The sequence below is a fragment of the Mya arenaria genome, chromosome 3 (assembly GCF_026914265.1).
Source record: "Mya arenaria isolate MELC-2E11 chromosome 3, ASM2691426v1".
In the NCBI taxonomy this organism is placed as follows: Eukaryota; Metazoa; Mollusca; class Bivalvia; order Myida; family Myidae; genus Mya; species Mya arenaria.
Genome location: NC_069124.1, coordinates 5,311,731 through 5,328,420, shown reverse-complemented (window position 1 = coordinate 5,328,420; position 16,690 = coordinate 5,311,731). Strand labels below are relative to the sequence as shown.

The 16,690-nt window shown below is 36.2% G+C and overlaps 1 protein-coding gene across 6 annotated transcripts in view; it reads right to left on the bottom strand.

Moving 5' to 3' along the window:
• Positions 1 to 16,690, bottom strand: part of LOC128227137 (probable phospholipid-transporting ATPase IA) — a 68,041-nt gene that overhangs the window by 9,709 nt on the left and 41,642 nt on the right. For 5 of the 6 annotated variants that reach the window (XM_052937371.1, XM_052937375.1, XM_052937373.1 and 2 more), the window contains 11 exons: positions 13,526 to 13,615; positions 8,942 to 9,024; positions 6,952 to 7,135; positions 6,387 to 6,497; positions 3,134 to 3,208; positions 2,628 to 2,750; positions 2,113 to 2,191; positions 1,663 to 1,724; positions 1,488 to 1,544; positions 581 to 688; positions 196 to 284 (listed from right to left, as the gene is read on the bottom strand). In XM_052937371.1, the coding sequence (XP_052793331.1) occupies positions 196 to 284; positions 581 to 688; positions 1,488 to 1,544; positions 1,663 to 1,724; positions 2,113 to 2,191; positions 2,628 to 2,750; positions 3,134 to 3,208; positions 6,387 to 6,497; positions 6,952 to 7,135; positions 8,942 to 9,024; positions 13,526 to 13,615 (1,061 nt within the window). Of the gene's footprint in view, positions 1 to 195; positions 285 to 580; positions 689 to 1,487; positions 1,545 to 1,662; positions 1,725 to 2,112; positions 2,192 to 2,627; positions 2,751 to 3,133; positions 3,209 to 5,931; positions 6,007 to 6,386; positions 6,498 to 6,951; positions 7,136 to 8,941; positions 9,025 to 13,525; positions 13,616 to 16,690 lie in introns of all 6 variants that reach the window. The other variant, XM_052937374.1, reaches the window with a different exon arrangement.

The following is a 16,690-nucleotide window of genomic DNA, read 5'->3' as shown; positions in this document are numbered from 1 at the left end:
GTTCCTAAAGCATTCAACACACTGACCATTCTAGATTAATAATTCTTAACTTAACTTGTTTTTCTTTATTGAGCAAATTTCAGAAAAGTTTTTCCATACCAGAAATCTATACCAATACTGCTTTCTTTTGTTAACAAACAACCAGAAGAGACAATCTTTGAAAGACTTGGTGACAAATGGTAGGAGGATACATACACTTTCCAAGCGATGTCTCTGATGAGGCAGGTGAAGGGAATGAGCAGTAGGCCCATCCAGAATATGGAGCACCCCAGAACCATACTGTCCTGAAATAAAGCATTTTACACAATCAGCTCCAGCATAAAACATGCCATTTCAGTTGCTACACATCTACAATATTAGGAATTGTCATCTAAGCGTCATTCAGCTATTGAAAATATTCTTTAACTGTTGTTCTGCAAATACACTGTCCATCAAGCATGGTACACCATGTATCCTGGAGACACTAGACAGAACAACCTTTCTGCTACTTTTGTGTGTATATTTTTGGCAAGGATATTTTTTAATGAAGTCAACATGTAAGACAGAAATATTGGGGAGCCCAAAAGATCCTAGAACTTACCATTCCAAGCATCTCCGGAGCTAAGTTGATGTGTGGGTATACATGGCTGTATACAATCAGGAACAGGAACCAGGAGGCTATACTGCCCCATATTGCCAGGTGGGTGAGCTGGGAAACAATATAGCATGGTTACATTACACTGATATCTTATACACAATCAGGAACAGAAATAAGAAGGCTATCATAACTGCCTTATCAGCATAAAATTATATTAAAAAAGCCCATCACAGTTTTCTTAGTTATAGAGGGAATAAATGGAAAAAACATTCAAGCAAAACAGATGACATTTGCTTCTTGCATGTTAGTGAAAAGACTGAGTAAATCTAAAGGCTTTGCCATTATCTATGGACAAAAACAAACAAAACATCATGCTTAAAATGACTAAAGCGAGAGGGTAATTGTTTCAATGAAAGATCACAAAATATCAGGACTATTTTTCCATATTAAGTCACCAAATTTATATCGTACCAAAATGGCGTTTATTTTCTGATGAATATTCCGATGAATAAATGAAACAATTAAACATGTAAAGAGGTTGTCGACATGATATATACATTACGTAGTAGGTGACCTGATATGGGATATAAGGGGCGCAGGCAACCACATTCGGGTTTGAGCTTCGCTCTCATCCGATATGGTTACCATTGCCCAGTATATCCCATATTGGGTCACCCAATAACCCTGTAAATAATATCTCACCAAGTGAGCACCATAAGGTGTATTGTACATGTAGAATATTTACTTTTGGTGTTCATGAGGTGAAATTTCTTGCGATCTAACACTGAAACATTTTCTTTCAACAATCGCTTGGCAACCGTCTGTCTATTGGTCCCCTTCTGAAGCACATTTAGCGTTTGAAAGCATTATTTTTTAACATTTTAAATGGATATGAAAGTTTATGACATACCCAGGTCCAGGCACTCGTCTCTAGTCCAGCTTTGAGACACACTGTCACAACTACATACTGAAATAGAGCAAAAATAAGTGTTCAAATTATATCACAACTTCATCAAAAAGAGAGCATCTTATTTTTAAAAAATCATACTTGACTCAAAAAAGACACAAAATATTCAGTAACTTACTGTATAGACAAAGTTTCCTACAAATAGGTAATTTCCAACTTTGCCGTCAGAGAAGGCTACATCTGGAATGGGAAAAAAACATGTATGGCTAAATTTTAATTCATAGCTTACAAAAATAAAAATAACTTTTAACGCTTGCAGTTCAACAATTAAGCCAAATTCGGTTCTTCTTAGAAAAACTTCAATGTAAACTATGATTAAATTCAAATACCCAATCCCCAAACTGACATAGTTATGTAAAGCTTGCTCATCATTGTAAGAACATATATGGCATGTTTAGTTAAGTTTATACTAATTTATTTCATGATGAGCTTAAAGTATCCTGATCAAGTACATTTCCTGGGTAGAAAGGCCAAAAGAAACCTGGTGGGCTCAAACCAACAACGTCTTGGGTACCAATATACAACACACGCCTCGACTCTTACAATGCCATGATCATTTAACCATTACCTTGTTGTAGAGCTAGGATAGGCATCCAGAAGAGGAGAATGGAATGATAAATGGCGTTGGCTATCCACATCCAAAATACCTGAAATATTTGAATATTTACCTTAAATGAATTTCATTGTGAGATATTTTTCAAGGTTAACTATTTGCAAATACCATGTTGATATATAATACTTCCATATGAAGGGCAGTTTGAAAACAGTGTACCTTACTGATCAACGATTTTGATTAATGACGTGATAGAATCGTGAAAAATAAAACCCTCATGAAATTAAACAATTTCTACTAAATCACAAAGGTTCATAGGCGCTAACATCTCCAAACGCAATTTCATATCAAAAGACATATTCTTAATTAATAAACCTATGATCATTTTCAATTCAATATAACCTTAGAAGAATTTATTGTTACTCATTGTTAGTGACCATTTACACTTGATTAGAATGACAAAGAACATCTGTCAAGGTTTAAAGATAAATCATTTGTGTTTAAAAAGTTAAACATGAATTCCAGCTTACTTTAACATTGAATTGTTGAGCATTTTGTGAATATTTATACAACTCTGGAAATCTTAGTCTGTTTTCAGCATTACAGTATCGATCAAACAGACCCATGGCTAGCGGTGGCGCGGCAGTGAAAATCTGAAACAAACATAAACTACATAATACTGTATGTTTATAATAAATTTAAGGTTGAGAACATTAAAATTTATAAAATATTTTGTTTAATTCAAAATGAAGCCGATTAGAGTCTGATATGGGTATTTAATTGGGAATCTAGTCAGCATTTCAAACACCTGAATAGTCTCAAATACATTTCAAAAATTACAGTTAAACAAACACATTTTTTGTACTTAAATGCTTTCTATATAACAATATACATGCAGGTTTGGATAGAAATTTAGATTTAGAGGATAAGTTTCTAAAGGTTAAGTATTTTAGTAAGATTACAGCTCATCAAGCAATATATGTTATTAATAACACATTAGTCCAGTAGCAATTAGATCTACATTTTTTCTACATACCACATTATAGAATCCGATTGTCCATCGTTCAAAGAGGATTTGTCCAGAGAATCCGTTTTGTAATGCAAACCAAAACTGCAATATACAGCGAGCCAGGCAACATGCATTAGAGGCACAGTAACATTTTCTACTATCTGCCAAGAGGAGATGTACAAACACAGAATAGCCCGGGTCACAATGACATACATGTACAAACACAGAATAGCCCGGGACACAATGACATACATGTACAAACACAGAATAGCCCGGGTCACAATGACATACATGTACAAACACAGAATAGCCCGGGTCACAATGACATACATGTACAAACACAGAATAGCCCGGGTCACAATGACATACATGTTCAAACACAGAATAGCCCGGGTCACAATGACATACATGTACAAACACAGAATAGCCCTGGTCACAATGACATACATGTACAAACACAGAATAGCCCTGGTCACAATGACATACATGTACAAACACAGAATAGCCCGGGTCACAATGACATACATGTACAAACACAGAATAGCCCGGGTCACAATGACATACATGTACAAACACAGAATAGCCCGGGTCACAATGATATACATGTACAAACACAGAATAGCCCGGGTCACAATGACATACATGTTCAAACACAGAATAGCCCGGGTCACAATGACATACATGTACAAACACAGAACACCCCGGGTCACAATGACAAGGACTCAATGACATACATGTACAAACACAGAATAGCCCGGGTCACAATGACATACATGTTCAAACACAGAATAGCCCGGGTCACAATGACATACATGTACAAACACAGAACACCCCGGGTCACAATGACAAGGACTCAATGACATACATGTACAAACACAGAACACCCCGGGTCACAATGACATACATGTACAAACACAGAACAGCCCGGGTCACAATGACAAGGACTCAATGACATACATGTACAAACACAGAATAGCCCAGGTCACAATGACATACATGTACAAACACAGAATAGCCCTGGTCACAATGACATACATGTACAAACACAGAACAGCCCGGGTCACAATGACATACATGTACAAACACAGAACAGCCCAGGTCACAATGACATACATGTACAAACACAGAATAGCCCGGGTCACAATGACATACATGTACAAACACAGAATAGCCCGGGTCACAATGACAAGGACTCAATGACATACATGTACAAACACAGAATAGCCCAGGTCACAATGACATACATGTACAAACACAGAATAGCCCGGGTCACAATGACATACATGTACAAACACAGAATAGCCCGGGTCACAATGATATACATGTACAAACACAGAATAGCCCGGGTCACAATGACATACATGTTCAAACACAGAATAGCCCGGGTCACAATGACATACATGTACAAACACAGAACACCCCGGGTCACAATGACAAGGACTCAATGACATACATGTACAAACACAGAATAGCCCGGGTCACAATGACATACATGTTCAAACACAGAATAGCCCGGGTCACAATGACATACATGTACAAACACAGAACACCCCGGGTCACAATGACAAGGACTCAATGACATACATGTACAAACACAGAACACCCCGGGTCACAATGACATACATGTACAAACACAGAACAGCCCGGGTCACAATGACAAGGACTCAATGACATACATGTACAAACACAGAACACCCCGGGTCACAATGACATACATGTACAAACACAGAATAGCCCTGGTCACAATGACATACATGTACAAACACAGAACAGCCCGGGTCACAATGACATACATGTACAAACACAGAATAGCCCGGGTCACAATGACAAGGACTCAATGACATACATGTACAAAGGGTGTTCGGGAAGATAGCTGAAATTTCACGTAAACAGAATGAATGTTTGAAGGTTGGTTCAAATGAAAGTCTAGAGATTTAAACACACATGATGTTCACTTTACTTGGGTCAAAACGATTTCATCATTTGCAAAATAGGTACAATTTCTAGAGTGTGATAGCACCATAATTTGGCAGGTAATTTGAGCTCTATATGACGTTAAATGCCATGTCTTGACATCATTTCCTTACAATTTAAAAATCGAACAACCCTCGTACACGACAAAAAACAAGAAAGGGTTAAGTGGAAGTCTACCATCTCAATTACTACTGCTGGCAAATTAACTATGCATTTCAAGGTTGTGAAACATTGAATGGTGGTCATTTAAACTCTGCCCTAATCCATCAAGTTAATGTCAAATCAAATTCAACTTCTGAAGCATGTCAATAGAATCTTTTATTGGGTCGGTACAAATTCACCATTGCTTCCATGCTTAAGGCATTGAACCTGTGCTTTGTTTAACTCATAAATGAGCATGTTTTGGTAAGATTATTTGCAAACAGTAGTAACTAAGTATTTCAATGCTGGAACTATAAACAGTAACTATGGGAACGAATGGAGGCCTTCTTGTAGTTCACTCCTGCTGCTCACTGGGACCTTCCATCTGGCCAGCCTTCGTCTGTCACGTGCAAAACAGACAAATCTTAGCATATGTAGGGTTCACATTTTGAAATTAAAAAGTCCTATAATAAGACACAGAGTTTCTGTATGACTTTAAAATTGTAAAAGGGTCGACAAACTATTCCAAAAGGAACAGTTGGTCAGTGCATTTAAATTTAGTCATTGAAAATATTCATATGAACCCTGCAAGATTGCCTAAAGAATGTTTGAGCTAGAACACAACATAAAAAGCTGACACACAATTATTTTTGCCACCACAAAATGTTATTAATGAGCAGGCAGGACCATCACAGTGGACAGTCACGTACCACATTGTAAAGTCCTATCGTCCAGCGCTCAAACAATATCTGACCTGAAAACCCGTTGTTTAGAGCAAACCACAGCTGCAAGAAATCTCAGAGATTAACACAGGAACAATAAATGATAACACAATCATACTCTTCATAATGTTCTTTCATTCTTCTTTTGAAAGCTATACAGAGTCATTGTACATCTAAATGTTCATCATACGAAACTCAATAAATAGACTTATCAGACCAATTCATTTGATAACTCAAAATCAATTTAAAATTTCATGGGCACTGCAATGAGTGTTCCAAGTATAGGTGATGCTCGCTGGTAAGATTGTCTATATCCTAAGTTTTAAAATGTCGGAACATAAAAAATCCAATGGCATATAAAAACTAAATTGTCCAAATCATATTTTTATTGAAACACATATTTTATTTGTCCTTATAGGCGTGCAAAAAGAATGCCTTCTCACCTCTATAACATACAGACAGATGTTCTTGTAGAATGAGTAGAGTATGAGTTTACACAGGCGGGAGTAACTCCAGGCCCCGTGCACCAGTAACAGCTTATTGAGGAACCGGAACTACAATCACAACTTTATCAGTGAGCACATTTGAACCTCAACAGGAAACTTGACTTACGTTAATATTAGCTTGAGTAAGGCTAAAGGTAACCTGCACACAAAAAGCTTTTATTCCAAAATGTCTATTGGCAATAATGCAAAATTCAGATGCCAGAGGAACCTATATAATTTTGCTATAATTTCTAAGAATATTGGTTGCTGAATTATCTAATATGATAAATCAACAACCAAAATAACTTCACAGGATAAAGTCTTGCAATTAGAGTTTTTGTTGTGTATTTCTAGTGAAATTCGGCATGAAATGGTCTATTTTGAAATCTTTCAAACTAAAAGTACTTGTTTGTTATATTTGTTTGCCATAATTTTTACATAATCTTTACTGTGCATTGGATAACCAGGATGGTTACAGGACAAAACTTTAAGTTTCTGTAAGCACAGCAGTTGTCCCACCCACCTGAGCAATAGCGTAGTCGGAGGCACATGCTGCTTGCAGTCCCTCCACCCCACTGATGCCCACACCCACGTCTGCCGCCTGGATCATGCCCACGTCATTAGCCCCATCACCAATGGCAAGTGTGACAGCCTTACAGTACTTTTTAACAAGATCTACCAGTTCGGCCTTTTGAAGGGGGGATACCCTGAGTAATACAGATGGAAATTTAGTTTGTACTTATTTATTTCTGCTATTAAAATGATAACGAAAGCTTAATGCTGGTGTGAATTATTGTTTGGTTTAATCCTACACTGATATCTATTTAAAGGGACTGTACACCAGATTGGCACCAAAAAAAAGTTTTTTTTCTGTAATCTAAGAACAGTTATTTAATAAAATGTTTTACTCTGATATCATAAAATACCAAATTATATAAAAAAAAAAAATTGAGTCGGAGACCGATTTCGAACCGGTGTTGCCAAAATTGCAGTCCAGTGTTGCAACCACTGTGCTACGAAGGCTTGCCCTAAACGACTGGAATATTTAAGCTATGTACCTAACTTGGTAATATCACTTCATAACATTGACTAGCCAATCAGGCATAAGGAATGAATTCTACTAGGTAGACATACCTAGTAATCTTTTTTTTATGGAAAAATACGAAAAAACTGCGAACACTAAATTAATTGTAAACTATGTGGTACTTCAGTTAGTAAGTTTCAATGCATTGTACCAGGGCTTCTAAAAGTTTGGAACCTCAAATGGTCCGGACCCGGCGACAACTGCCCCCCCCCCTTTTTTTACCCACTCCCCCCCCCCCCCCGAAAAAAAGCAACACCTGTTCAAAAGTCTGATAATATAGAAATGTCACACATTTTCGCGACGTGTATTCTGTTAATATTTTTTCGAGATGTAGCGATTCCTAAGAGAGCTCTAGAACCATCATAGCCAATTTAGATAGTCATTGATACAGGTTTAAATCAAATGAGATTCTCATCGAGTTCTGCGGCATTTCTAACAAGATCGACTGCGATCGTAATTAACTGTTGCCGGCGGGAAGCTGTCAGACGACAAAAAGTGAAACAGTATTATGATTTATTTGCTTAATGCTTCTACAGTGGGTCAATATTCAACTGATAATCTTGAATAGTAATATATATATCTAGATTTATAATCGGGGCTTCAAGCATTAAGTTTATTATCAACCACGAATATTTAATTACTGCAAATTAAAATGACGTAAGCGGCACGCTCAGCCCTCAAGACATATTGTCATGTGAAAATATGGACCGATTCTAACACTTAATCAGGATAGCTACAGGCACATAATTAACACATAGTTTGTTTAATTGTGTCTTCTTCGACCTACCAATACACGTGATTGGACCGATTATAAACGTCTGCGCTAATTAACAGACAGGCTATAGAGTGTTCAGCGTAGGGGAAAAAGCAGCTGGTGGCATTGGTCTGATGGTAACTAGGACACTTTTATTGGGGGTAACTTTGAATGTGTGGATGTTTGTTTATTACAATTTTTACTGACTTAGTTGTTTTGAACTGAAATTATAGAAAAAATGAGAACATTTCGGACATATTTTTTTTACACTTTTTGAAACTGAAATCGGTCTGGGTTTGTCAAAATCGGCCCAGACCGACAAATTGCAGGTTTTTAGAAGCCCTGCATTGTACACATTGATACCAAGTTAATGTCAGTTTTCAAAAAATTTCCTCTTTTTTTTCTCGCTATTTCATCATATGGAATACAGCCCCTGTAAAGTCAGATTAAAATGTGATTGTTTGGGCTGAAAGGTAGACACTTCAACCATTACACCAAGTCAAGGATATCTACAAACCATATAGAGTCTGTTGCCCCTTTGGGGAGTACTGTTAACATTATTGATTTTCATGCCCAAAATAGAGTAATGTTTCCATGGATGATGTTTATGTATTCTTGGTTAAGTAAGCTAGAGTTAATATTCCTATTAGTAAAAACTTGAGCACAAAGACGTACCTGCAGCAAATGACAGCCTTACAAGATACAGCGATGTCAAGGAAGTCTTGCCGGCAATCACATGTCAGGGCATACTTCAGTGTCTGAAAAAAACAAGAACAAACTTTTGTACTTTAACTGAATTAATAATTCAATGGTTGGCCAATACATGCAAATTGAAATAATCTCAAAAAGTGCCCAAATTAGATGATCCATTCATCAGTATATTACATATTTATTTGAGAAATAACTGTGAGAAAAGGAAAATTTTGACAAAAACATGAATCATTAAAACTAAAATTTGTAAATTAAATCGAATGTGATACATACAAAAAACACACAACATCAATATAAGCTAATTATCCCATTGAAAGCATAAAACCAGAAAGCTGAAACATAAGCATGATGAAGCATATACCGATGCTTGTCTGTAGTTTTGTTTAAAAGTGCATTAGGTTACATTTGAATACTGCGAAATCATTAATACTCGTAAAACATTAGTTTTTGTGGTTTTCATTGGTTGGGTATTCCACGAATATTTGAGATCCCAACAAAAATTGGATCTTTGATTCTCAAATTGACGGTCTATGTAAAAAGATATACATGTAGTTACATAAAACAGAACTTATACAGTGTATATACCTAAATCATTGTTTATATTAATATGGATAGGTATTATTTGATTTCATTGATGTTTTTTGTATGACATTGTTGGAACATTGTTTTTTGTATGACATTGAAAGAACATTAAAACAAGCTAATTCTTAACCTCATGTGTATGAGTGTCAGCACTTGATTTGATCAAATATTTAATCTATTATTTCAAAGCTGTAGCCTTACTGTGTTATCATAGTTTGCAAAAAAATGCTTATTTTACAATTAATGGCTTCACTATTTTTGATCCTTGATGACAGTGCATCTTTATTTAATTTACTAATCAAGCAACTGACAAAGGTATCTGCCCTTATTAGCATATTGTCCCACTGTAGCAGTGTCATAAACTGCTTGATGTAGATGACATAAAGCATAAGATCAACATGCGGTGAATTTGCAGATGATTAAGGATTGCAGTTCTGATTTCTTTTCATTCAAAAATGAAAATCCACAAATTAAGGTACCCACAAAATTGTCCATTTTCGACAAAACATGATTTTGTTTTGCCCAAGAATACCAATTATATGTTTTCACAGTATCTTGAACAGTTTTTGAGCTATGGCCAAGGTTAAAGATTTTGCATCTTGTTTTTTTTTTTTCAAAAAGTGGCGTAAGTTCACCATTATTTAAGTCAGAGTTATTGGCCTTTCTATACATGAGCGTATTGTCAACCATTATTAGTGTCAGAGTTATGGGCCTTTCTATACATGAGCGTATTGTCAACCATAAATAAAGTCAGAGTTGTGGGTCTATCTATAAATAAGCGTATTGTCAACCATAAATAAAGTCAAAGTTGTGGGTCTATCTATAAATAAGCGTATTGTAAACCATAAATACAGTCAGAGTTATGGGCCTTTCTATAAATAAGCGTATTGTCAACCATAATTAAAGTCAGAGTTATGGGCCTTGCTATACATGAGTATATTGTCAACTATAAATAAAGCCAAAGTTATGGGCCTTTCTATAAATAAGCGTATTGTCAACCATAAATAAAGTCAGAGTTATGGGCCTTGCTATACATGAGTATATTGTCAACTATTATTAATGTCAGAGTTATCAACCTTGCTATACATGTGTGTATGGTCTCTTGAACCCTGTGTATAAAGTTTCATTTGAATATCATGAACATTTTGTGAGCTATGGCCCAGTTTTTCTCTATTATGATAATGAGGCCCAGACATAAAGGCTATGGCAAGTCCGTGACTTTTTTTTTTGAAAACCAAACAAGCTAATGCACATAAAATAGGATACTGCAGAAAGAGGTTTATAAGTTATATCCAAGAATACGTAAGTATTGTCTCCCTTGAGGGGAACAGTTGGGTTTAATAAATGAAAAATTTATTGAAAAGCATTGGGAATCAGATTTTGGTCGACATCTTCACTCGGTTGAGCTTATGCAGTACTTTACTGCTCCTTGGCAAAAAATATCAACACTTTTCATTATGGTGGTCCAGGTAATTGGATAGTTTTGTGCAGAGACATTAGGTTTGATGAATTTTAACAAATCACCACAGACCAGGGAAAACAATTTCAAACTTCAATAAAATGTCAAGAAGAAAACAGTATATTCAACACCATAAGTTTGTGTATACAGCTTTAGAATAAAGCAAGCTAGTTGCAAGCTTACATGTACAAAATGTAGACAACAAGCATACTTTGCATTTGGCAGAAAAGTTCACTTTTTCAAAGCCTTTTGTTGGGTGCTGTCTTTTTTGACATTCACAAGAAAGGGCATGACTCAGGCTCTGTGAAAATATAAATATATGGTTGCCATAGTGGCCATAGTTGCCACAGTAAAGCAATTCTTGAAGAACAAAACTAAATTTTATCTCTGTTTTACTCTTTTTAAACAAACAAGAGAGCTGCCGAGTGAAAGCCAAAGCTCACCTATGTTTTGTTTTGGACAAATAAGAGAAATAATTATTATCTCAACAATTATTAAAGCCATAATATGGGACTTGCTATACATGTGTGTATTGTTTCTGGCAATATTATCATGTATGTTTTATAAGTTTTAAGATTTTCCATCACAATGCAGCAGCTGCCATTGTTGATGACGATGACACCATGACTGTGACAATTCCTCAATCTTTTCTTTGAAAAATTGACAACCTAAAAACTTTATTTTTAATTTTGTTATAAACCACTTTCTGAAGTTTTAGGACTAATTACAAAAACATGGAGCAACACATAAAACTACAAATCATCATTACTCAATATCTATACTTGCAGCCCAAATGCACAATACTAGAAGCAAAATTAGGTATTGACATTATTTTACTGTGAATTATCTTTTTATATTTCATATTAATGTACAGATCAGAGCACAGGTTATGACTCATGCTTTGGTCTGAATCATGTAAAACAGTCATTTCATCACCAAATACTGACAGAAATAATAATTTCCGACAAAAACCTGGTCACTACATGTACGTTTTCCATTTATAATACTTTTACTGTTGTTAGGGTTAAGTACATGTAGATTCTTATAGCTTTCCAATGATATACATGTACACATATATACAGAAATCAGTAAAATAACTGAAACTGTGCATTTACTATGTGTGATAAACCATAATTTATAGAACAAAATGCATGGAATTGAATATTTTCAACTTGGATCACCATTTGCAATTGTTGACATAATTTTGTATGATTGTATCTAAATTCAAATTTACTTCAAAGGAACAAACAATATTTTATTTTAACTAGATATTATTTTTCTGCAAAAGCACTTGTCGCCCCCATTGTGTGGTCGAAGGTGAAAAAAATCAATAATGGAATTAAAATTTGTACTTTTGGACTGGAGATGAACAAACATAGGGGTCATCTACTGGTCATGACCTTCCTGCATACCAAGAATGAAGTTCCTGGGTCCAAACATTCTTTTGTTATTAAGCGATCCGAAAGTGTAACATACGGAATGGTGACCAATAAATTGTTTTTCATTTGAAGGTCACTATGACCTTGATCTACTGACCTTAAAATCAATAGGGGTTATCTACTAATCATAACCAACTAGCATACCAACTAAGAAGTTCCTGGGCCCATACATTTTTTAGTTATTGAGCAGAAACCTTTTTTTTCATGTCAAGATCACTGCAACATTGACCTTGAACCTACTGGCCTCAAAATCAATATGAATTATCTATTAATCAGGACAAACTGGCAAATCAAGTATTAAGTTTTTGGGTATAAGCATTCTATAGCTATTTTGGCAAAAACCTTTTTTCACCTTAAGGTCACTGTGACCTTTACCTTTGACCTACTAGACTCAAAACCTTTAGAGGTCATCTACTTGTTAGGACCAACTAGCATACCAAGTATGAAGTTTCTGGGTGCAAGGGTTCTTAAGTTATCGAGGGGAAACATTTTTTCACCATAAGGTCACTGCCAATATATCGTTATTCACATGGAGGTCATCATGATCTTGACCTTTGACCTACGAATCTCAAAATCAATAGGGGTCATCAAATGGTCATGACCAAATTGCATACTAAGTATGAAGATCGTGGACCCATAAGACCTTCAGTTATTGAGCAGAAACTGTTATTTCATCAAGGTCACAGTGACATTGACCTTTGACCTACCGATCTCAAAATCAATAAGGAGGTCATGAAGATCTTGGGTGCCAGCATTCTATAGTCATTAAACAAATTGTGACATGCAGACTGACGGACAGGGCAAAAACAATATGTAGAAGGTTTGAGACATAACTTGCTCAGTCAAAAACAGCAATACATGCCTTACTTTGATATATAGAGTTCATATATATACTCTGTTTATATAATGACGTTTACTCAAAATGCCATATTAAAACACAAGTCTTTAAAGATTTATGAAAAATATCATTTATAACTACCTACAATCTATCAAGAATGTAAACACAGCAATAAAGATGGACAATCAACAGATTCTACTTCAAACAGAGAATTTCCAAGATTACCATACCTTTCCATCTATGATGAGTGCGACCTCATTCTCTTTCTTAATAAGGTCGCCAAACTCATCCACATGTTTTCGCAATACATCGCGTGTACCCTGAAAATGAAATACACAATGTTTAAGATGCCATGCACATGAACATGTTTATGCATCCCTACAATAGGAACAAGAGGCCCAAAAGGGCCTATGCTCTACTGGCATGGCTTTTGTGGTCATATCAATCCAGAGCATGTATGTATGGGTAAAAGGCAACAGACATATACTTTATGTTTTGTGTTTCGGTTACCTGAAAACGTAGCACGTTCAACATCTGAGCCCAGAAAGTATTGTAAGCAGATTAGTTGCATGAACTATTTTGATATGTGCCAAGTAAAAGTCATCTGACAAAAAAAAAATGCTTTCAAAACTGTACTCATAGTAAAAATTTCTGTAGTTTTAAAAGTTAAAAAAAGTTGGTCAAAGTCAAGGGCATCCTAGGACAACATTGATCAATTTGAACAAACATTCACAATCAGTTGTGCTGAGATGGATGCACGAACACACAAAAAGATTTTCAAACCTTTCCAGATTTATGTTTACCAAACCTGTGAACCCTGGGTGTGGCCAGTAATGACACCAGGTGCATAACTTAAACATTTACAACCAATTTTGTTAAGATGAATGTGCAAACTACAGAACTTAAAGCTAAAAAATGGCCTTTGGGCTTTCAACAAGAACAAGGCAGAGTAATTCACAAAATCAACTGCAGAAGCAAAAAGCAAATTGTCTCTCAAAATCCTAGACTTGCAAATTGTCTCCCTTAACTCTAGACTTGAATTTACATGTACATGTAAACTTGGCTAAAAATAGAATTCGCTCATGCAGACCTGGCTAAAAATAGAAAGCATTTCTTTAAAACTTTCATGGCCCATAATCTAGGCATTTATGGACGGATCTGGCTGGTTTTCGAAAGGAACCGAGCTCTAATGGATATCTATATACTGTACAAGTTTCATCGAGATACAATCAAAACTGAAGACTGTATCGTGTTCACAAGCAATTGTTTACAGACGCACAAACGCACAACCGCACGGACGCACTGATGCACATACTACGTACACATTACTATCGCATAAGCTAAAAACTAGAAGCTCCGCAATGCGACGAAACCAGGTTTTTGTTATGGGCAATCAGAAATTATTGCCAATTAATTTGTTGTATGAGCAAGTTCAATCTGCAGCTTCATATAAGCTATATTCACACTAAGATTCATCACTATCCATCAATTCTAACTAAGTTGTTGGGCAGAAAAACATTTTTCTATTTTTAGGAACAGTGACCTTGACCCCACATCCCAAGCTAGCTCTTCACATAAGCTACCTTCGCTCTCGCTCTAAGTTTCATCAATATCTATCAATGCTAACAAAAGTTATTGGGCAGAAACCATTTTTCTATTTTTAGTAACAGTGACCTTGACCCCACCCCCCTCAAAAGAAATTCCAAGCTTCCTCTTCACATAAGCTACTAGTACCTACACACAAAATTTCGTCAATATCTATCAATCCTAACTAAGGTTATTGGGCAGAAACCATTTTTCTATTTTTAGTAACAGTGACCTTGACCTTAGCTCCACCCCCCTCAAAAGCAATCCCAAGCTAGCTCTGTACATAAGCTACCTACACACAAGGTTTTATCAATATCTATCAATGCTAACTTAAGTTATTGGGCGGACACCATTTTTAAATTTTTAGTAACAGTGACCTTGACCTTAGCCCCACCCCCCTCAAAAGCAATCCCAAGCTTGCTCTTTACATAAGCTAGCCACACACCATGTTTAATCAATATCTATCAATGCTATCAAAAGTTATTTGGCAAAAAACATTTTTCTATTTCAAGTAACAGTGACATTGACCGTAGCCCCTCCCACTCAAAAGCAATCCCAAGCTAGCTCTTCACATGCTACCTACACACCAAGTTTCATCAATACCTGTCAATCCTAACTAAAGCTATTGGGCTGACCTTGACCTTAGCCCCTCCCCACTCAAAAGCAATTCCAAGCAAGCTCTTCACATAAGCTACCTACACACTAAGTTTCATCAATATCTATCAATGCTAACTTATGTTATTGGGCATAAACCATTTTTCTAATTTTAGTAACAGGCGACCTTGACCTTAGCCCCACCACCCTCAAAAGTAATCCCAAGCTAGCTCTGTACATAAGCTACCTACACACCAAGTTTCATCAATATCAGTCAATGCTAACTAAAGTTATTGGACAGAAACCATTTTTCTATTTTAAGTAACAGTGACCTTGACCATTTTTCTATTTTAAGTAATAGTGACCTTGACCTTATCCCCTCCCCACTCATAAGCAATCCCAAGCTAGCTCTTCACATAAGCAACTTACACACCAAGTTTCATCAATATCAGTCAATGCTAACTAAAGTTATTGGGCAGAAACCATTTTTCTATTTTAAGCAACAGTGACCTTGACCTTAGCCCCTCCCCCCTCAATAGCAATCCCAAGCTAGCTCTTAACATAAGCTACCTACACACCAACTTTTGTCAATATCTATCAATCCTAACTAAAGTTATTGGGCAGAAACCATTTTTCTATTTTTAGTAACAGGCGACCTTGACCTTAGCCCCACCCCCCTTAAAAGCAATCCCAAGCTAGCTCTTCACATAAGCTACCTACACACCAAGTTTCATCAATATCTGTCAATGCTAACTAAAGTTATTGGGCAGAAACCATTTTTCTATTTTAAGTAACAGTGACCTTGACCATTTTTCTATTTTAAGTAATAGTGACCTTTACCTTAGCCCCTCCCCACTCAAAAGCAATCCCAAGCTAGCTTTTCACATAAGCAACTTACACACCAAGTTTCGTCAATATCTATCAATGCTAACTAAAGTTATTGGGCAGAAACCATTTTTCTATTTTTAGTAACAGTGACCTTGACCTTAGCCCCACCCCCCTCAAAATCAATCCCAAGCTAGCTCTTCCCATAAGCTACCTACACACCAAGTTTCATCAATATCTATCAATGCTAACTAAAGTTATTGAACAGAAACCAATGTTTGACGCCCGCCCACCCGCCCGCCCGCCCAACGACAACCTCATTCTAATAACCCGGTTTTCGTTGAAAACCTGGTTAACAACAACACCAGCTTGTGCTGCTATAAATGTTT